General features: G+C 40.1%; 1 protein-coding gene across 10 annotated transcripts in view; it reads right to left on the bottom strand.

Annotated features, from left to right (window-relative positions):
• Nucleotides 1-13,199: 13,199 nt before the first annotated feature.
• Nucleotides 13,200-22,128, bottom strand: part of ARID1B (AT-rich interaction domain 1B) — a 337,909-nt gene continuing 328,980 nt past the window's right edge. For all 10 annotated transcript variants that reach the window (XM_069787075.1, XM_069787078.1, XM_069787072.1 and 7 more), the window contains 3 exons: nt 19,591-20,380; nt 18,597-18,727; nt 13,200-16,307 (listed from right to left, as the gene is read on the bottom strand). In XM_069787075.1, coding sequence (XP_069643176.1) covers nt 14,595-16,307; nt 18,597-18,727; nt 19,591-20,380 — 2,634 coding nt within the window. In that variant the 3' untranslated portion in view covers nt 13,200-14,594. The remainder of the gene's footprint in view (nt 16,308-18,596; nt 18,728-19,590; nt 20,381-22,128) is intronic.

Here is a 22,128-nt window from a genome sequence, read left to right as displayed (position 1 = left end):
GTGTGAGTTTTCCTGGCTTGTTTTTTTTTGAAGCAGCTGAGGCAGTGCTCACACAAACAGTTCCTCAGCAGAGCTGCAGGGAAGGGGCAGCAACAGGCAGTTGGTAGGTAGTGGTGGCTTAAATCAGAGCTGTATGCAACATGAACATCTGTGGTTTGGTCATTTGTCAGTACAGTTGGTGTTTGTCAGCATGGTCAATGAGGTCATTTGTCAAAGCAAAACTCTGCTGAGTTCCCAGATGCCTCGTTCTTTCATGTGAACTTCCCTAACATAAGTGCGGGAATAAAAATAATGTTCTTGTCATTACAAGAATAAATTCATTAAAGGTTAGAGCAAAATCCAAAACAATTACAAGGAAGCATTTACCTCTCCACAGACAGCATTTCTCTGTTATTTTTGCCAGCAATTTGGAAAACTAATTAAAATAATGGATTATTGTACTCAATGTTTTAAACCAATCAGTAATGCTAACATGCTATGCATTTGCTCTTTGCTATAAACACTATTTTTAAAAGCCTTCCTAAATTGACACTTTTAAATAAAAATATTTTTCTTGCTTTTTTTTAATTATTTCTAATCCAGCAAAAAGTAAAGCTCAGCTTGCTGATATTTGCATGAATGTGAGAAAGCACAGGTTATTGGGCCTGGGTAGCTGAGGAGGTTTAATAGCCCAAAGTATATTTTTCCACTACTTTGATCAAATTAGGCTTAGATAGCAGTGACTAGAAAGCGTTAGCACTACAGAGTGACTCGACTCCTTTTCTCCAGGAGAGATGTCAGACTCTGATCCTATGATATTGATGTACAAATGCAGGTTCATCGACCGATGGAGAATCCCATTAACTTAAATGGGGCTTTACGCAGGCATCCACCCTACTCGCTAGAATTGAGAACTTTATGATTGGAACCTAGTTCCTGAACAACAGGAGTTCGCATCTCATAACCTCCTTCTTCCTCCATGCCCCAGAGCCCCGTTGTCACACTGCCAACAGTTTTGGGAAATTTAGGAAAAACAAAGATGCAAGAATTCACTTTTAATCCATAGATTGACTCTTCAGTACTGTGACTGAAGTATGCTTATTGGTAAACACAGAAATGTTTATGATGAGACTCTGTTCTGCAGATAAATACTGGGACTAGATCCCCAGGAAGGCAAGATTTTCATAAAGCTTTTTAGATACCAAATAGGTAATGTTTTAAAGCGGTTGACCTTCCAAAAGTGTCAAGCACCTTTCAGATGTCTCCAGGTGAGCTTTCCAAAGCAGAAGCCCACTAACCTAACAGTCAGGCTTGAATATCTTGCCTCAGGGTGTTTTTCACAAACAATACATGCACGTACACTCTGCTCAAATCATGTTTCTTCCACTTGCCTGAGAACTAAAACCCAAATAAGGAAAAGAGATCCTCAGCTGAGCTATAAATTATGAATAGTTCTTCAGTGAATTGAACTTTGAAGCTTAAATAACAGAGCAGTGAAAGTCTGGGAAACTGAAAGAGGTACAGTTTTAATTTAGTGCTACTCCAAAAACTCAGTTAAAACATTTAAGCATCTTGCTTTACTTTAACTAGAATTTTCAATGGACCAAAAGTGCCTCTGGGGAATCAGCAAAGCGTTCTACAAGATCTGAAGAAGATTTAGGGGGAGGAGGCCATGGGGGGGAACTATCCACACTTCAAAGAGTTTGTTTCAGTATCACTATTTCAGAAGAAGATTTACAAAATGTTTATTATTTATACATTTAGTTATTTAAACAAATGTAATGTATTACTCAGATGAGAAGAAAAAGTGTTCGAAAACTTAATTTTTATGGTGTAAAGAAAAGAAAGCCAGTTGGACTGAAGTTTCCTTTGACGTTCCTTTCTCTTTTATAAACAGATTTTTTTCAAACCAAAGACAAAAATAACACCAAGTTCTCACCCCTTTGTTGAGGTTCAAAAGATTTTTTCCCTGCCATTGTTTTAGTATTATTTTGTATGGCAAGTATCTTATCAAATGAAGGCTGTGTTCGTTCGAATTTCAATGAAAAATAAAATAGAAGAAGCCAGAAGCAAGCAATCCACATTGAGTGCTACTTTCTACACTTTTGATATAGCTACTCTAAAAAGACTGCAAAAAGAACAGAAACAGCAATTGAAAAAATGCAAAAAACCCATACTGACGTAACTTTGCTGTTTCATCACGTCACATCATTTAAAACTAGCTTCAGAAAATAGGAAAATACTTTCTGAAGCCAGGGTATCTAGAGGTGTTCAGTGGCCATGGCTGTTACCTGTGGGCAGAAAGATGGCACAAAAATGCTAGGAAGATTTTTTTTTGGTTAAGTTTCTGTGTGATACAAAAATTCAGGAAGTCCTTTAAGCATATCATCATATGCTTTAAAAATATGTTTACATTCCGCTTACAGTTATATGACTTCAGTATGTGTGTGAGGCTGTCCTGCACTGGCTCTTAAGTCTGCAACAACCTATCACAATGTTATTTTTTTGATCTTCATCATTTCCAGGCCCCATTCTGTACCTCCAGATAATTTCTGTTTCTTTGAAAAACATAGATTTACTATGGGAGAAGTTTCATTCAAGTTAAAGAGGCTAACCTCTCAAAACCCCTCATCTGCCAGGTGAGACAGATTTAATAAAAAGCGTTAGCAAGTGTCTCTCCTGTGTCCCCTGGGCCTTTGTGGGACAGTCCTTTCAGGAGAAGACCAGTGCAGGAAAAGCATGTACGCCTTTGCTTCAGTCCACCAGTTTTCCACGGTCTCCTGTGCAGCCAGAGGTTCTGCCCAGCACCCCTCCATCCTTTGGGAAAATTTCTTTCTGTTAGCGGACCCCTGGCTGCACCCAGTCTCACTGCTGCGCTGGGCCCTCCCTGCTGGCCAGGAGAGCATCCCCACCCCCGGCTGCCCCTGCTCAGCCCACCCAGGGGCTGTGCTAATTTGCCCTGATGTGCTTCACCTGCTGCAGGTGCCCAGGCGGTGGGGAGCAGCCAGCCACCTGCCCCAGGTTACAGCCTCAGAGCTGCATGTGAGCAAACTGTCTTGCAGAAGCTTCCAGACCACGGTGGGAGATGGGTGTGTGGAAGTTTTTACGCAACCTTTGACTGTGAAGGTGAGTTCCTACAGCCTACTTAAAAGGCAGAGGCAAGTCAGAAGCTTTGTAATGGCACGTTGCGTATTTTAGCACAACTTCGGTAGAATCGGAGGCTATTGATTGATCTTACGGCCATATGAATGTTGTCAGCTAGACTAAAATATATGGTAGGCTAGAACTGAGTTAATGTGCCAATACAACAAAGACCCTTTGCCAGCAGGGAACTGTAAAGCTCTGAATTCCCTAAGGCTGTAACTAGGTGAAGAAAAGGTATGGCTGGTTACCTACTGCTACGCTAACATGACTTGTACAATTCATACAGCTGATGAGGAACTCCTAGAAAAATGGAGATGCCTTCGCAATAGTGTGCTTAGTTTTATGGAGAGTATTGTAATGTTCGTTTGCCTTTTCTTTGCTTGAAGTAGCATCTATCATTGTTTAGGGAGTACCGATGGCAGGGGTTTTGGTAAGCTTCTTGAGCATGCTGTCCTTTATCTCCTTCTGTTATTCCTGTCCCTGCTGAGAGCTAGTCAATGTGCTTTTTTTCTGGATGAAGGTTTGTGTTTTCTCAATTGGGGACTGAACCGTCACTGCAATTAAGAAGTTTTGCAAAAGGTTACTGCTTTCAAATGTATTTTTATTAGGGGAAAAACTCAGAACCAACCAGTTGAATTTACTGTTTTGTTTTGTTTAATACCTTTGAAATCTTTAGTTTTGATAAAATGACGTAGGTTATTTTGATTAATTTCCTATCTTTTTCTATTGTACTATCAGTTAGCACTGTGTTATAGACAAGTTACCTATTACTATTCAGCACTGAAGCAATGTAGTTTTACTTATCAGTGTTTCAAAATTACAAATTACTTTGCAACCTGTGTCTTAACAAAACAACCTCCTACCTTTATACAAAGCTTTCTTCAAAATTTAAAAATACTCTTTGGAATATGTTAAATAAAGTTAGAATCATAGAAATCTCACTTCAAGTTATGAAAACCTCAGTTACTGAAATTTCTGTACTGAAAACTCAGTTATTCCTGCTTACTATTGCTGTGCATGCTTTATTGATTCAGCCTTCTCTTACTTCATGATGAATTCATGAAATACAGAAGTTCTTTTAATGTGAAGGATGTGTTATCCAATTCAAAGTCCAAAGAACCCACAAGTGATGCACTTGCAAGGATGGTTTAAGTTAACACATTTAACTTAACAATGGAAGTAGCATTGTAAGAGCAAACACAGCTGTAGTTATTAGCAGCTGCCAAGCCACAAACCAGCTTGTGCTCCATAGTCCTTTAAACTCTCATCAACCTTCCTTCAGGTTTGAGAAAAGAAGAGTTAGGGAGAGGCTCAGAGTGCTGCAAACCTTTTAATGCCTTGCAAAGAGCATTATAAGGCAGGCCAGTCGATACAGAGCCTTGTGGCTGGAAGGGAACATCCAAGCAGAACTTCGATGTGAGATGTGAAGACTGATCCATAGCAGCTTCTGATCTCTCAAATTAAGTTGTTGTGGAAGAAGTTCAGATGGCAAGCAGTCAGTTTGCTTTTTCATCTAGTCTTAGATCTAAGAGTCTTACAGGCACTGTTGTTATTTTAGACAGTTTTTATCTATTTACTTAGAAAATGTCTATAATTTTCTTAGTGATTTTCTACCATCTGTGGTATGCTGCTGTGACTATGTTTTTTTCATTCTAGTAAAAAAATAAAAATCAAGGTGTGCTTGATATCTTAGTCTGTGGCTACTGGATGCCTTGAACCACAGAAATATCAAAATACTGCAACACTTTGTTGCTATACAGTTAAAGGGGGCATGGGTCATTACTTATTTGATTATTTTCAAAACAGCACTGAAATTGCAAAAAGATTGTTCAAAAAACGCGAAGATACAGTAATATCATGCATTTTTAACTGTGACTTATCTACAGCTGATAACGCTGATACTAATGCTAGTAAACACTGCTGCCTACAAACTCATTAGAAAATGAAAATTTATTAGATGACTGTTTTGTTTGCACTCTTCATAATTCACTATAGCAAAATCATTGTTCGGTCTTGAGTGTTGCATAATAAATGTTATCAGTTACCTTATCAGCCAAAGAATTTTGGAATGGAAGATATTTTTTCAACTTTTGATTCCATGAAGATGAAAGGGTGTGTCTATAATATATCACCATGCCACTGAAAGGGTCTTAAAATATTACATATTACCAGATACTTATAAACATGAGGTGAGGATTGCAATTTTTAATAGCTTAAGGATGATAAAGTGGTTCTTTCAGTGAATGACTACTACTCGTATTTCTTTCAATATCAGCTATAAGAAGTTTTTTAAATTAAGACAAGCTGATCTGGTATGTGGTTAAGTTTGATATAGTATGTTAATTGCTGGGTTATCAAAGACTGATGACAAAAGCTTGGGTCATAAATAGAGCTCTCATATAAACACATCCTAGTGAAAGGGAAAAAAAAATCAGTTCAAAGATATACATAAGCTTTTACACCCGCCTCTCTGTTTTGAGTGCACCAAACAAAAATTACCTTAACTTGATTCCCTTCTCAGTGGGGAAAAATAAGATTGACTTTTCAGGAAAACACCGATACTGTTCAACTGATGACACTTGATTAATAAGGTGGATAAGGGTCGCATGATACTTGCGGGCTGGGAAGCTCGGCGGTGGGTGCTGGCAGAACCTGGCGCTCCCCACCGGTGCAGAGGAGACGCCATGGCCGCTCCCGCCTCGCCCTTGGCAGCGCCGGCAGTGCTTTCCCTCTGTAAATAGGCTTGGACAGATCGCAGAAACCTGCTGAATATTGATTCTGCTGGGGCTTCGAATTAAAGTTAATTTAAATAGTACGTGTAAAGAGCTTTATGAATTGATTTTAAACGACAAAGAACTATTGAAAAAGCATTAAACCTAAGTGCCATTTTAAACAAGAAATTTAAGCTTATGATAATTGAATTATGTGTTTGAGTGCAACTGAAACGTGGGCTTTGGGGAAAACGCCCCCAGTGCTGCAGGAAGCAGGAGCTCCCAAGGCAGCGACCTCGGAGTGAAATGCTGTCCTGGGTGCGGAAGGGCTGCCCGCGGGATGGCGGCTCCCCTACGCCAGCCTCCCGGCCCCGCAACCGGCCCGAGGCCGCTGCTGGCGGCCGAGAAGGTTCTGGAAGGCGGGCTCTGACTGCCGGGGGGGGGTGGGGCGGCCTGAGGGCAGCCCCTCGGAAAGGGCGGGAAGCGGCAGGTCAGTCAGAGCGGCGGGGCGGCCTCCTTGCGGAGCTGTGGCCCTCGCAGCGGGGCGGGTTCCGCGTGGAGGGAGGGGAACTTCGGGGACATGAAGAGTCTGGAGTGGCGTGGGAGGAGGGAGACTGGCGCTCCGGGGACTCGACCTGGAGGAGCTATGGGTGTCTCTTTCCGTGTACCCTTGTCATCTCCCACCGCGTTGGCTACTAAATAATTAAAAATTGAAAGCTGGGAATGACTCTCCCCACAAACCCCACCGCCGCTTTCAGCCCCGAGGCAAAAAGAGTGCTGCTGATGGAGAGGAAATGTCAAATTCGTACAAATTAGGGGATTGTGGCCTTCCTTCCATGCCTGCTCAGTGATGGCACTGCTGTCCGAAACCCCATGTGCGGCCTTTGGGTGCTGCAACACCTTTGTGACGGATCGATTGCCTGCTGGCCGCCCCCCTGCCCAAGACGGAAGGGAAATGAGAAGCCTTTCTTCTGTTCTTGTAGTAAAAGGTATAGTTTCACAAATAGCAGGTCCAGACATTAAAAACCTAGCAAAACAGTGCAGGTTAAACTGCCTATTACAGGATTTTAATAGGACTTGTGCAATCTCCTTAGATAATGATTTATCAGTATATTTTGTAGTGCCCTTTCAGCATGAGTTTATCACCCCAGCGCCACGTCCTCTGCCTGTACCTGGGGCAAGAAGCTATGCTGCGCTTTGTGCTGTCAGGTTGAAGGTCCAGTGCATGTTGGCGCTCTCTTACACTAGGTTTTGGGATGCCCTGGGACGTAGATCAAATCAACTGGCTCCTGGAGAGTTTGCAGCTAGCAACAAATCATTGTCGGTAGTGTAATGGGTGAATAACTCTGTGAGTGTACAGTCATAGCAGCTGTCAACATGTTCTGGGTGGAAAAACAAGCAAACTAAACATCTGAATGCATTAAGTGCTTAACCCGCTTCGTCCAGACTAGGTTAGAAAGACTACCGCTAGCAGTAGTGCTGTCGTGTTTGCAGGGAGGTAATAACTTCTGGGAGGAATGGTAACCTCCTCAGGTAAGGCCACAGCCAGAAGAATGTACCTAGCTGCAGTTGAAGTTAAAATAAGCTAATGAAATCAGCTTAATAGTCTCCTGTTAAAAATATGGTGTTTAATGGATATGACCTGTACATACATGTTATATATTGGTATATGTTCTTCCTTATGCCATACATAAGGAACAAAATATATCTCAGCTGATGGTCCACTACTCAGTGTTTTGGTTCTGTGAGTTGCCTTTCCTAGACAAGATATGTATGTTGTGGAAGGTTGGCATATGCTAGGCTGATAAATATGCATGAGCCACTTGAGCTACGGAATGAGCTGTGGCTGAGCTCATGTTATAGAGGCCATAATGTTATTTTCCAGGGTACACTGGTCACGCATCTAAGTGCTTTTAAACAGGCAGTTTTATTGATATCGAAAGAAAACTCTCTTTACTCAAAAGACCCTATATAATAGAAAAGCTGAGGAGGTTATAGCTGCTGACTGGAAAGGTTGGTTATTTATGCTTACCATAAGTAACATGCCTATCTTTTGAAGAGGTGTGGAAATGCCAAATGTGTAACTCGAAGCCTTTTTCTCTTCTTTGCCTCTCCTTCGCAAATCTCAGCCACCTCCACACTGTTAAGGCCAAGAGCCCATTGTAGTTGCTTTTCCCTGCAGGATAAGAACCTTCAGGAGATGCTGCTGTCTTAAGAACTGGGAATAAAATCCAGCACAATGAAGAAATCCTTCTGTATACTGAAAGGTATCAATGATAGACAAAACCCAGGCTATTGAGTTATTTAAAAAATCAAGACTCTGTATTTGGTACTAACGCATAGGGGAAAGGAAGGAAGCAACACGAGAGGCCTAGGAAGTAAATATTAGGAAAGAAAAAAAAAAGAACAAAAGAGAACAACAACTCCTGCACTATGTTATGAGATATGCCAGTGAAACATGCATGACTCTATAAAATGGATGGAAATACAGGGAAATACACTTTTTTAGGTGGGTAGAGGATATTGATAACCAATAACTTGTTGTTACAAGTCTGTCTTCCCTAACTGCATATAAAATGTATAGTGCTAATTTTGCTGATGAAGCCTTGCGCTTAAATCTCAATATTTCTCTGTTGCTGTGTTTCATTCAGAGCTTTATCTTTCATATTAAAAAAGAAAAAAAAGAATCTTCTTTAAGGGGTCCATTGTAAGCTTTAGTGGTGGTGACACAACCAGTGGAACATGGTTTCTTTTCAAATTCTCTTAGAGAAAAAGAGATTTAATAGTTGACTTTGCAGTTTTTTGTTATAATTTGACAGTAAAACATGTACGAGATTTAGTTATTTTTCTTTGTTCTTCTCAGTTGCAGATGTATGTGTAGAATTGATAAACAAATTGCTACACATAAAGTAGAATTGCATCATGGAGTGCTGTAAGCTTTTTCTAGCATGGGTCTAACAGTTTTTCATGTTAGATAATCATATATCTTTCTCCTGGCATGGTAATATATAAACTTGCCTTTTAAAAATACTCCATAGTGGAGCAAAAGTCGGAATGTTTGTCCTTCAGGAGTCTCTTTGCAGACCTGGATAAACATTGCAGAGATGCCTGAGTCATTAGGGATTTGCTCTGCTAGCTAGGCAATTCCACCCCATCACCCTTTCAATGTAAATAACTATCCTTAATTAATGGAAATGCAGTATATACTAAGTAATGACAGACCAAGTAAATTAACAAATGCAGGGTAACATGTAGCCCTGTTGAAGGCATTGGATGAGGATCTTGCTCCTTCACCTCATTAGTTTTGGCCAGTTAAAAACAATGTGAAGTATAACCTACAGTTTTTTACACTGTACAACAGCATTGAAATTAAATACATTTTAGACTTTTGTTAGAGTAAGTAATTGGAAGCACAAATCAAGCCATTTAGGCATGTAAACAGCTGGATTTGGTATGCAGTCCAGAGCAGGTGTCTCCTGTACCCACAACTACTGACAGTCACAGAAAGGAAGGCCAGACTTTGAAAACCCATTTCTGACAGTGCACAAATAAACAACTGGGGGTGAAATTAACAATGAAGACAATATTAATCCTTCCCCATTCCTGCTGTCTTGGGATTTGAAAGGTAAATGTAATTAAGTAAAAACTGAATTTAACAGTCTGCATATGGAGGCTCAACTTTTCCTTTGCCTTCCCTTCCCTTTCTCCCTCTACCTTTTAAAATCTCTTTTTAGTTCCTTTTTCTTTATACCAACCACCAATGAAATGCCAAATTCCCCTAGTTTGGTTTAATTATTCATTTCTTTGGAATGACCCAAATGTAAAAACAGAGCAATGCAGCAGGGACATAGGACGCTTTTCTTTCAGCTCTGTCTTTGTGTTCGGCCTCCCTTCCTCTAGATGGCCATGTCTTTTCTCCCTTTCCTCCCTCAGTACTTTTCTCTATCCTTTCTTCAGACTCAATAATCCTTAAAAAAAAAAAAATCTTTGTGAGGGATGGAGGGAAAGGAATTGGGCATGGGAAGTGTAAGATTTCATAATGAGAAAACAGAAAGGGGGAGCTCCCAGAAATTTCAGTAATTATCCTGAGGAAAATTAAATTTGCAGGTGGTATGGGGCCATGTTCTAGATCTTCATAATTCCACTCTGCTACAAGAGTGGTACCTGTGTTTTCAGTTTACTGTTACTTTTGTTTCCATTTTTTCCTGTCTGTCTCCACCTGCAATTACTTGTTCATGACTCAGAAAATAAGTTTTTGCAGCAGGGACTGCTTTGTGGTTTTGTGTGTGAGTGTGGTTTCCACACATTTGATATTACCAGGTCAATGGTGATAAAAATAGAAGTCATCATCCCACTCTGGAGAACTCTCATCTCAAAATTTGAGACTGTGCTCCTATTTAAAACAGAAAAGACTGACTTCTGTGATAGCGATAGTGTTATTACAGTGTTTGGGCAATAGGTGTGTATTATTTCTTTAGGTACACCAGTACTACTACTTGTGGAGTAAGGAACCTACACACAGCTTCTTGAAAGGGTGAACTAGCTGTGTGCCACCTGAGTTCAGCTTGGGCATCTGCACTATGGGTGCTTACAACTCTTCCTCTTGTACAGGGAGAAACAGAGAAGATGATAGTGATTTTTTTCTTTTCTACTAAATAACATTGAACAGCAGCTTCAGAAGCACAGTGATATGGGTTAAAACACTGGCTGAAATGAACCTAGCCCCTGCAATGGCTGGATCTTTTTTCAATGGAAGTGTTTTTGTCATAAATGACAGTTACACTTGATTCTTTATTACTAAGATGTGTTTTCATATTATTTGTAAAATTAGAGGTGTACCCTTCATTGCACTGTAAATGTGTTGTATAGGAATCATTAATGTGGAAGACAAGCACGTGCTTTTGCTACAATATTTCTCTAAGTAAATCTTTCTTCTGGATGTATCCAGGCCAAAAAGATAATGGTCTCACAGTAATGATGTATGGCAGGGAGTTCACTGATTGTGGTGTAAAGCAGCAAAAGGAGATGGAAGAAATAGTAGTTGAAAATGCAGTGTTTCTGAGCAGGATGTTTTCATGTGTGTGGTGGTGTTTTTTTGGTTTGTGGTTGTTTTTTCTTTTTCTTTTCTTTTTTTTTTTTTTTTTTTTTTTAAAGGATAGTGTAGGAGATTTTGTTAACAAGAAACAAAACTATTTCTTCCTGCCAAAGGGGATAGGCATCTTTTAATTCCTGAAGTGATTCTAAAGGTTGGTAAGATTCAGGGAGTCCATACAACTCATTGTTGCTCTTTCAATCTATAAGCAGTTAGCTGCTTGGGCCTATCAAAGAAACAGGTAGGTTATTGATATATGTATTAGTTGAATATTCGTGTTTGATTATTGCCTAAAATACTGATTGGCTGCTTTCCCCTAAATAACTCATTGCACTTTTAGAATTTCAAATATTGCACCTCCTTGTTGGTACCAGTCTGAGCTTCACTACAGAGTATCTGTGATCACATCAGCACAAAAATGTGGAATTTATTTTTTTTTAAACTGAAAACCAAAATACCTCTTTTTTGTAGGAACAATACCAACAGCAACTCAAACTTGTTCAGGGTTAAGTCAGAACATGCTAAGTTCACAAGTCTCATGAGCAGGTCTTCTCCAAAGGCTTAAAAGAACACTGTGGGAGAGGTGAAATCATACGTAGACAACAGAGGGATTTGGAGTTCTTATGCTTCACCTTTCTTCTGATAAATGTGCTGTAGTACTAACCAGCGATTTAGATCATTTACTCCTACTGTAACAGCATAAAATCATGTTCAGGCAAAATCTGTATTATTAACCTTTCCCTTCCACTCTTCCAGTTCCCCAGCTAGTTCTTGGCCCAGATGGAAAAGTGGCAGCAATGTTACATACGTATGGACATTATGTGGCTGGCTGGCTAGCTGGGTGTTTCCGCCCCCCCACCCCCACCATGTTGTTTAACCAGGCTCGGAGCAGTCCTGAATAACATTAAAATGCTGCCTCTGACAGCTCAGAGTGTTTTGCCACAGGTGTAGTTTCCCCCAGAGAACTCTGGGTCTGAACGGTGAAGAGAGAAGAGAACAGACATCCTTTCTTGTCCTTGACAAGAAAGGGGTGAGTATTGCTCAGCAGAGGGTTTATTTAACAGCTTGCTTGTATCCATGGGGTAGTATCAAGCAGTAAAATGTTAGTAAGAAATAAGTTTAGCAGGGGATACTATTTCCACACTGCCCAGTATTAAGCTGTAAAAAATAATCTCTGAAATATGCCTCCTTCTGTGATGAAGAGTTACAAGTGGGTTATAATTCACCATGTATTTCTGAATGCAGTGATATGCAAGAGAAAGAAAGACAGACCACTGCAGCAGGGGATGTGGGAGTGGAAAGATTACAGAATAAGAAAAGCTAGGAGAAATTACTTTTCATGACACTAGGGAGTCACGTTTCAAACTTGGCTTATAATTCTATGTACTTTACCTGTCTCTGAAATTTTCTTACATGTATTAATGGTGTAGCAATCTATATGAACAAGATGGGCAGTATGCCAAAGGGGGTTGTAATTTTCAAGTACCTCTGTATTGTTACTGGAGAGGGGAGGAGGATATCCACTAACAGTGTAATTATGTGGCAATTCCAGGGAAATTGATTATTATTAGCTTTTTATGATCACACTAACAAAGTCAATGATCCAAGATGAAATAGCAAAAATTAGTGCTTGAACAATATTCAGCAACAAGATATCACCAGGTGAGAGTGCATGTATCTGAAACCAGATAATTCCTGAAACTGAAATGGCCATCTCCCACCAATTATAACGATGGATGTGCTCTATTAAAGCCTGATCCACTTTAATGGGGGACTCCCAGGATGAGAGGCCATGTAAGTATGCAATGACACATACAGTATCGAGAAGTGGGTGGGTGTTTATTCTAAATACCCACATCACTGGGGTATTTGCACCTTTAACCAACAGAGAGAATTACAGGTAGTCAATACAGATCAATTTCTTCAAGTTGGTTATTGCTTTAACAAAAACTTTTGTCACTTCTAACATCCATCTTCAGTCCCCCAAACACAGCATGGAGACTGGATACCTGCACAGTCAGAACTATCATTTGCCAGCCATGTCTTCCCCTTTGAGGCTCCGTGGTTTTATAAATAATAATGAAAAACACTTCTCTGGTGTGAGGAACGCTTTTCTAAAAGGAGAGCAAGTTGCTGCAATACAATAGCGTAATATTTTTGAAGGTCATAATAATAAAGTAGGGGAAAGAGAATAATCATTATTGCTCTTTCTTGTAATTAGTTTGCTTTCCGATATCCCACACTGCAACTAGAACATTATTCAAGAACACCCATCACAGTGCTTAACAAGATTTAATGTACATTTATTCTTAACATGTGGAACATATAAAGATTTTATACTGAATAAATGAAATTCATTAAGCCAGAGGAAAAGGAGGAATTTACATCAAGTTTTTTCTTTTTTAACTACATTATCTTGAAATACAAATGCAGATTCTTGTCACTGAAAAATCTTTGAAGTTGTGTTTCTTCCTTTTTTTTTTTTTCCTGTATATATTTTTTTGTCTGTAGACTGGTAACCATTTTCTTAAATCAATCCATACGTAACCATTTCCACACCTTGATTTATAAAGCAAATTGTGATCGGCTGCTCTCCCGAAATAGAGCATGACTTTATACATACAGAAACTTGTACATTACCCTCAGTTGTTGGTTTTCTGTGTTGGGTTTTCTCTTTTTTCTTTTTTTTTTTATTATTTTTTGGAGATATGGCCCAAATGAAAGAAAAAATAATTCTACTATCACTTTGTAGATACCACATCATGAAAAAGAAACTAAAAACTTTGTACTAAAAAAAAAAAAAATGAGGGTATGTTTAATGTACAACTTCTATATACATCACGGCCCTTAGGCAATAAAAAAATATTTTAAAAAATGATTAAAGGAATTGTGAAGAACTGTCACTGTGGAAGGTCAAAAAAAAAACAGATGTAGACAAGACAGTTCTGGTGAGGAAGCAATTGATGTTTATTATCAGGTTTTGTTTAAAAATCTTTTAACTTGACTTTTTTTGTTTTGTTTTGCTCCTAGCCTAATGTAACCATTTCTCCTGAGGAGAAACCAGTATCGTTTTGTATTTTGACTACTGACTGACACCCTCCTTGATCCCCTACACCTACATCACTAGAATCTTCTATTGCACAGAGCTTTGGGTGATGGTATACAAGTTTTTTTTTTATTTTTTCCTTATTTGAAAAAATAAAACACACAGGAACTTGGTATGTTGGTTATTTTTCACCTTTTTGTTTCAAAGTGGTGAGATTTTTTTTCCGTCATACAATGGTTTGCCATAACATTTTTTTTAAAAAGTCACTAGTTCGCTTCCCAAAAAATATGCAATACAAACATGGAAAAGAACATTGAAAAGGATAATCTATGGAAAAAAAAAAAAAAAAGTGTGACCTTTGAATGTACTAGACAGCAACTTTGGTTAAAAAAAATAAAATAAAAAGATGTACTTATACACATAGACAGCAAATATTAATTTCATAACTGTTCAAATTAATAATTTCTTTAATTCCCAATTGGTAAATAGTGAATGGGGCAGAGGAGCAAAGATTCTTTTTTTTTTTTTCCTTCTTCCTACGTTGGATAAACAAGAACAGAAAACAGCCAGTTATATGTGACCCTCTAATCTCCACTCACACATGCTTGGCTTCTCACTTATGTCATAACTGCCCAATCTGAAAAAGTACATCACAGATGACAGATGCAACCAGAGAGTTCAGGACAGCAGATATTGAGATATCCAGCAAACGACCCTCGTGCAAAAGGAACTCTGAGCGGTTCTCGTCCACTCTAGCCATGGCCAGCAAGGCCTTGGCTGCCCTGCACATCATGTCTACGCTAGGTGGCTCCAGAGGTGGAGGCTGCATGTGCATGAGGTTATGCTGGCTCTGCTGGTACTGGGCCATAGTGACCCCATCCTCCAGGAAGCTTATCAAGTTTCCGATGCTTCCCTTCTGCACAGCTATTGCCCTTGCTGCTAATGTGTCCCCCTGGGCAAGGTTCGATAAGAGCGCCATGGACATTTCTCGGCAGACCGGGTTTTTGCGGTCCCCAACGTACCTAACTAAAGTAGCGTAGAGTTTCTCCTGACGACTGAATGGGGGGGTGGCCAAGATAAGGTCCACATTATTGTCCTGGATACTGAGCTTACACAGGGTCTCCAGCACAAGTCTCTGAGGCGAAAGAACTGAATTGGGCCCCACGGTTGGAAAAGGATCCTGTGCCTCTGCAGACGGGCACACCATCCAGTGCAGCAAGCCATCCAAAATTGGCAAACAGATGCTTTCTGTGTAAGCAGACAAGTCTAGCTGCCCAGAAATGTTGGCTAATGTGACCAATGTATTATCCCTCAAGACCTCGAGGCAGTCCCACCACCACTCATCCTTGCTGCAGGCCACCCCTTTGTCCTCCTCTTCCTCTTTCTCGTAAGTCTGCGGTGCTCGCTTTCTTTCTGGATGCTCATGGTGAAGAAGGATCAACTTTCCCAGGATCAGCACCAAGCCTGGATGTTTGGACATTTCGGTGTCATTGCCAGGCACAAAAGACAAGCTACGGACGATATTTGACACACAGATGCAGCGTTTGGCCAAGGAGTCTTGCCAGTGAGTTATGGTGCATAGAGGAGTCTCATCTCGGCTCCTTGGCTCATCCTCTAGCAGTTTAATATTCCGGTGGCTTTTGGCTTGATGGATCCCAAAGGGAAATTTACTGCTCTCTGTTTGGGAACCAGAGTTTGAGTCTTCAGGCAATGCTCCTGGCCGAGCTGAGAGGACATCATCAATGGTTGCTGTTATACTTTTTTCTTGTTGTTCCTCAGATTCCCCTTTCCCCTCGAGGTCCTTCTTTTTGCTTGGAGAGTTCAAGGGAGGAGGGGCTTTCCTGCGTGGAGGAATCTCCATCTTGCTTTCAAAGTGAGTCTGGATATGCTCAGTTGTGTCACCACCACCAAGCTGCCAGTGGAGAAGTCCACTATCAAATTCCTGAACACGTCCAAGTTTGTCAGATCGGTCAACAACAAATAGATTATTTTTCTTTACAATCTTTATTGGCAGCTTGTCAAATTTACTGGCTTGTTTTGGCCTCTCACTTGGATCAGCAATGGCACCAGGAGTGGAAAAAACAATGCTCTTTTCTTCTCCTTCTACCTTTTCATCCTCCCCCTCCTCCTCCTCTTCATCAAAATAGTCAATACATTCGTCGTTCTCCTCTTTTCCAGTATCCTCTGCCAAGGACTGGCTATCATCTTTCTTGGCTGCTTTGTGATCAAGTGCTTTGTGGCCTGGATCTCCCACTTCATATTCCATAAGGATTCCAAAAATGTCAATCAGGCATTTTCTAAAATATTCTACTAAAAGCTCAAGAAATCCAGACAACTGAGGGGAGAAGAAAGAACATAAAAATCAGATAAATATTTTTGTCTGCATGGAATTTTATTAGGAACACTGAAGTATACATCTGTGAATATTTCCCTTCTCCTGCTGTGGACTTGTGGCTAGACCCTGCATGGCACAAATTAATCAAAGGAAATTCTTCTAGCGTCTGTCCAAACAGGATATAATGTCAAACTATCACAGCTCCATTTGCTTAAACTGTAACAGCTATGAGAAGTACAGAACTTTATTCATATGTCTCCTTTAAGCTACAGTAGATAGCTAGCCTAGCTGTTCTATCCCCTTGGAAGTGTCTAGTATCCTTCGTTTTCTGTACAGAGTACTGAAGTTTCTAATTCAGTTTTTCTGATTAGTACTTTTATTAGATGCCTAAAGTTTACAATTCTTCCTCTCCTCCTTTGTCTCTCAGTCTCTAAACCCAACTGTCCTGTAGGAATCTGTAGTTCGGGTCTAGGTACTGACATCCTAGATTAATACCCCATCTCTATTGGAATAGTTGCATTTTTGCCTGGCAATATTTAAAAATTGTTATTGGAGCCTGGTGCTATAAGTCACCCTTCAGAAACAGTTTTCATTTAGGTTTAATCCTCTTAATTAACTTGTAATCGCTTTCTTATGGAAAGGCAGTAGTTGGACTTGGTATTAATTTGCCCTCAGTGGCTGTATTATTAAAAAGTCTTTGCTGTTATGATGTATTCAGCTTGATTGTCTCGCTTTTAATGTTTTTTTTTTTTAATTGTGGGCTAATAGGTTTTCAGCAAAATGTATCCTTTTGTCCATTCTGTATTCTCTTATGATTGCCAAACCCTCGAAGAATTAAGAACAAACTGATGCTTATGAACTGCAGGAATTATAAAGTCATCATACGGAGTCCTGACTGCCACTGGAAATAGAGTCCAAGGCAAAAGTAACAAAGAACCCCACATATTTTAAATACGCCTGGTATTCAGTGCAACTTGCACAGGGCGCATTAATGCAATTTCTAATAGAATTTGGAGGAGATTCACCTCACTTAACTTCAAACACCCACAACAGTTACACACCTAACCTAACTGTCTAGATTCCTTTTATAATCAATGGTCTTTTACAGGCCATTTCTAGGGTATGATTCATCTGACCTATTTTAGATCTCTACTTCAGGATGAGATGAATCATGCTATAGATATCACTAGTTCTAAAGTTAGGTGGGATGAAATGTACCATTTGTGTCTGTATTTTAAAAAAAAGGTCATTATATTTAAAAAATGATGAGTTACACTATTAGTAACCAAGGAATGAATGGAGCAGAGAAACTGAATATTTAATTTGTACAAATTTTAGATGATGTGCATTATCAGCATGCCATTTATTACTACCACCTAACAGGCCAATGATTAGAACAGGGCTGAAAAATGCTGGGAGGTAGAGAGGCAAAAGCACACACTGTTAAATCCCGTGTTACTTGCATCCTGTAGACAGACAGTGTGTTTTAGCCTTTAAATTGTCAACCTGGTATTTCTCTGCAAACTTAATTTATAGAATGGTCATAGAATCATAGGATGGTTTGGGTTGGAAGGGACCTTAAAGATCATCTAGTTCCAACCCCTCTGCCATGGGCAGGGACACTTTCCACTAGACCAGGTTGCTCAAAGCCCCATCCAGCCTGGCCTTGAATACTGCCAGGGATAGGGCATCCACAGCCTCCCTGGGCAACGTGTTCCAGTGCCTCACCACCCTCACAGTAAAAAACTTCTTCCTTATATTTAATGTAAAGCTACCCTCTAATTTATTTTATTTATTTAATTTTCTGGAAGAAGAAACCAAACAGAAAATAAGCAGTTAAAAAAAATCCCATAGCCTGGTATGGAACTACTGAATAAGACAAGCAGACACCAGAATAGAGCTTCAAATCAATTTAGTATTGTTTAGCAAAGCCTTTTATGGAAACATGAGTTAAGCAAGACTACTAACATATTGCTGTTTTCTGGGATTGTTGTTGTACTATCATGAGTGTGAATTTACACATTAGTCTTCTGTCCGTGCTAGAATTCTTATATTCCTACATGCTCCTTTCTACAAGAGATACCCGTCTTTCAGGCTTGTTATTTCCCCTATTCGACCTAAAGCTATCTCTTGTTGCTCAATGTTACCAATCTTAAAAAAGGGAGGTTTTGCAATATTAAAATTTATGTTAATTATAATCAATTTTAAAGGACTTCAGCATTTTTGTAGGTATCTTATTTCAGTTTTCTTTCCTTGGAAAGTTGAGAAGTGTACTGCTTTCCCACCTACCTGAGAGAGGTTGAAAGTAGCAACAGTGCTGTCATCATACAGAAGAATATTAATAGTGTCTAGCGCCCAGGTACTTTCAGCCAAAAGACCAGATTTAAGAGACATCATCACTCTCCAGGCCTCAGGAGTTACTGGAGAAAGAAAGGAGGAGAAATAAAACAGTATTAGTGCATCCTTGGATACCATTAATGAGTTCTGAAAGATTAAACTCTGATATTCTGAGGATGCAGAATTGAAATGAAATAGTTACTGAAACACTGGTTAAGACCCTGCTTTCGCCACTTAGTCCTGCTGAGTTTTTCTGTAACTGCTGCTCAGCCTTAATATTGGAGAATATCTTAACAGAGCCATTCTTCCTGATTTTGCTGAAGCCGAAATAATCGTACAAACTTAGAGAATTTGAGTAAACGAAATCATCAGTAAATAAAGGTAGAATACTCTGTCAGGAGTGTGGGAACTTGAAGTATGAGAACTTGAATGTATGAAATGTAACAGGAATTCAAGATAAGATGATACTTGGGAAAGCATAGCGGGGAGAAACAAACATGACAAGTAATATGGAATGAATAAATGGGCCATTCAAGGGAGGCAGAGATTGTAACTACACAGCAGAACAGCATGAGTTTCCATGGAACAAGAACACAGCAAGCTTTGCTCAGCTAAATGTTGTATTGGTGATTTAACAGGCATTCTGAAGGACCTTTTAACACATATCATTTGGAAATCTGAGGCAAGCTTCATTTTTAATGCATTCCTGGAGACCTCAGGTCTCCATATAAAATGCGGCTTTCATTTCATGTCAGATTGTCTGGGATGAGTTTTACCTATCATCCTCACTGATGCATATGTTATTACACTTTTATTGAAGACAATCACATTATAGTTACCAAAGTTAACGCTTTGTCAAAACAGTCTTAACATGTAAAAGAAAATCAAACTTGAAGTCCCTTTCTCCCAACCTATTTCACTACTTGACCTTTGTTTTGATGCTTACCAATATCTTTTGAGGTAATCTTTCGTCTTGGTTTTAAGACTGGTTGGGATGCTTCTACAGAGCCTGGGGGGAAGGTAATTTCTCGCCTAATCGGTGGTGGTTGGGGTGGAGGTCCTGTGACCTGTGACACTGGAACTGTGGGTATAACCTTTTGCATCTTCATGGAGGGTAAGAAAGGAGACTTGCTTGGAGACATACGGTTTTCCAAAGAGCGCTGGAAGGATGCTGGACTTGGAGCTCTAGAGATGTGGTTTGGCATAGAGGGTGGCGTCTGGTAGGATGACTGAGGAGGTCTAGTGATAGGCTGCATGGAGGCTGAGGATGACATATAAGAAGGCTGACGTTGGTTGACATGAGAAGGCCACTGACTCTCATGGTTTATCCTCTGGTCAGGTACCATCATATCATCAGTGCGATTCATCCCTGGATACGGTGGGGCCTGTGCAGGGCCTCCTGGACCTTGCCTATTCTGGTAAGGATAAGGCATATCGTTTCGTGTTGGCCACATGTTCTGCTGAGGACCTTCGCTGGAGGAGGATGACTGCATGGGGCCACCAATCATCTGGGGAGGTATTCCATGCTGCTGCATTTGTCCTGGGCCCTGCATCCTTTCCCTGTTATACGGATATGGATACTGTCCCTGCATGGGCCTCCTGTCAGGCCCCGTGTAAGCGTTGCTGTACTGGTTATACATTTCCTGTTGCTGGTTGCCATACTGCATGTTATACATATCCCCTTCATGGCGTTTCGCTGGAGGCCCATACATGCCATCCATGTGTCTCTTGTAGTTCTGAAAAAAAATTTTGGAAAAGAAGATGTGTCACTTTTACTCCATGCACAATACAAATATATTGGCTGAAAGCTCATTTAAGAAGCTGAAGGCGCTTAGTTCTAGAGGGACCATGCCGATTCCAGAGTCAGGCATGCAGTGCTGTGGTTCAGCTTGATCCAGTGCTTTCTTTTCAAGCCTCTGTTTTGCTGCACTTATAACTTAATACTAAAAGGAAACTTACCCTTGGGCTAAATTTTCTCATGCTTGCTCTCATTTTCTCCCTTTCACTTTCCTTTCCTATCTGTCAGATTAAATTCCACTGGTCATTTCAGACATGCATGAAAAGGCAACGGTCCTCACCAACTAAAATATTTTTGCTTCTTTTTTATGCTTACTCTACTAAGAAGAAAAATCTTAAAAAAATTCAAAACCACTCAGTGAATCTTTTCAAGAGACAAGCACTGAATAAACTCTTAAAATAACAAGATAGGCTGCAAGCACGCATGTCTGAAACACTGAATCTTATGATAAGGCCTGGGCTACACACAGTAAATTTATTAGTAGGAGAACACATTCTGCTGTATTTGCTACTCTCTGTAATTCCCAGGAAAACATGGTCCTGTTTGGGCAACCATCCCTCTTCCCAAATCATCCTAAACACATTTAATTTACTGTGAGATTATTACAGGAAATGGTCTCATGCAAACATTCTGTTCTAGTTTATGCAGGTTCTTACCCTGCTGATCAGTAATGAATTAAGCAATGTAACTAACAGCTGCCACCTATGTTTTTTCCCCTCTTTCTTTCTCACCCTCTCAAGTGGGGAATGTTGTGTGAGGTAAGCTGTTTTACCTTGGGGGGAGCCAAGTTGTTTTTAAATCATACAAGCTTGTATGTATTTATGTTTAAGATGGCAGAACAAAAAAAGACATGTTGCAGTTTGAGGGGAAGGTGGTAAGGTTTGCAGCGGTCCTTAGTTCCTGTGGGAGTTTGTTCCACAGTTCAAACCACACTGAGAGCTCTGAAGCAAAAAATGTGAATTAAATGGGTGATTTTTGAATATATGATCTATGGCAAATTCAAAGTTACGGCTCCCCCGGAAACTGTAGCTCAGTCACACTGCACAATGTATACTAATGTACTAGAGTTAAGATCAGATAAAATTCTGTATATATTCAATACAGGTCAGTTAAAACAGCCCTGGGATTCATAAACTCATCTTCCAACTTCGGTGCACATAAAACCACAACTACTGTATTGCATGAAAGTTGTTGGTTGTTTTTTTAAACTTGCTATAGAGCTGTCTGGCTATCTGAGATATACCTATTTTCAGCCTTATATAAACTACTTGCTGTAGTAAATTCCACCCCTGGGGCCAATTTATACATTAAGAACTGACTTGGCAGTTGCCACACCTAAAAAGGTGGTATTTGTTTTGCCACAGTGACTCAGAGCACTTAAAGTAGACGCTTGGGATTGAAGCACATGGCTTTTTAAAAGCAGTTCAGTGCTCTTGTGTATGTAGTGGCAGCATGCCTAATGGTGCCCAATGCTGAGGACAGTGATGCACCTGAACTCCCCCTCTTGTGTAAAGGTTTGGCAGGAGATGGAGGCTGCACAATGTGTCTCTCTCCACCAGGGATGCGGAATTCTGAGACCTCACGGAAGACAAAAAGACACCAATACATGTCACCTGATGCATAATAGCTCTCAGGGTACTAGCATTTGTACAGGAATTGAAAGACCTGGCTCAAAGTTCTTCATTA

The sequence above is a fragment of the Haliaeetus albicilla genome, chromosome 7, assembly GCF_947461875.1.
Source record: "Haliaeetus albicilla chromosome 7, bHalAlb1.1, whole genome shotgun sequence".
NCBI lineage: Eukaryota > Metazoa > Chordata > Aves > Accipitriformes > Accipitridae > Haliaeetus > Haliaeetus albicilla.
The sequence above is the reverse complement of the archived record's forward strand: the minus strand, read 5'-3'. Positions and strand labels throughout refer to the sequence as shown.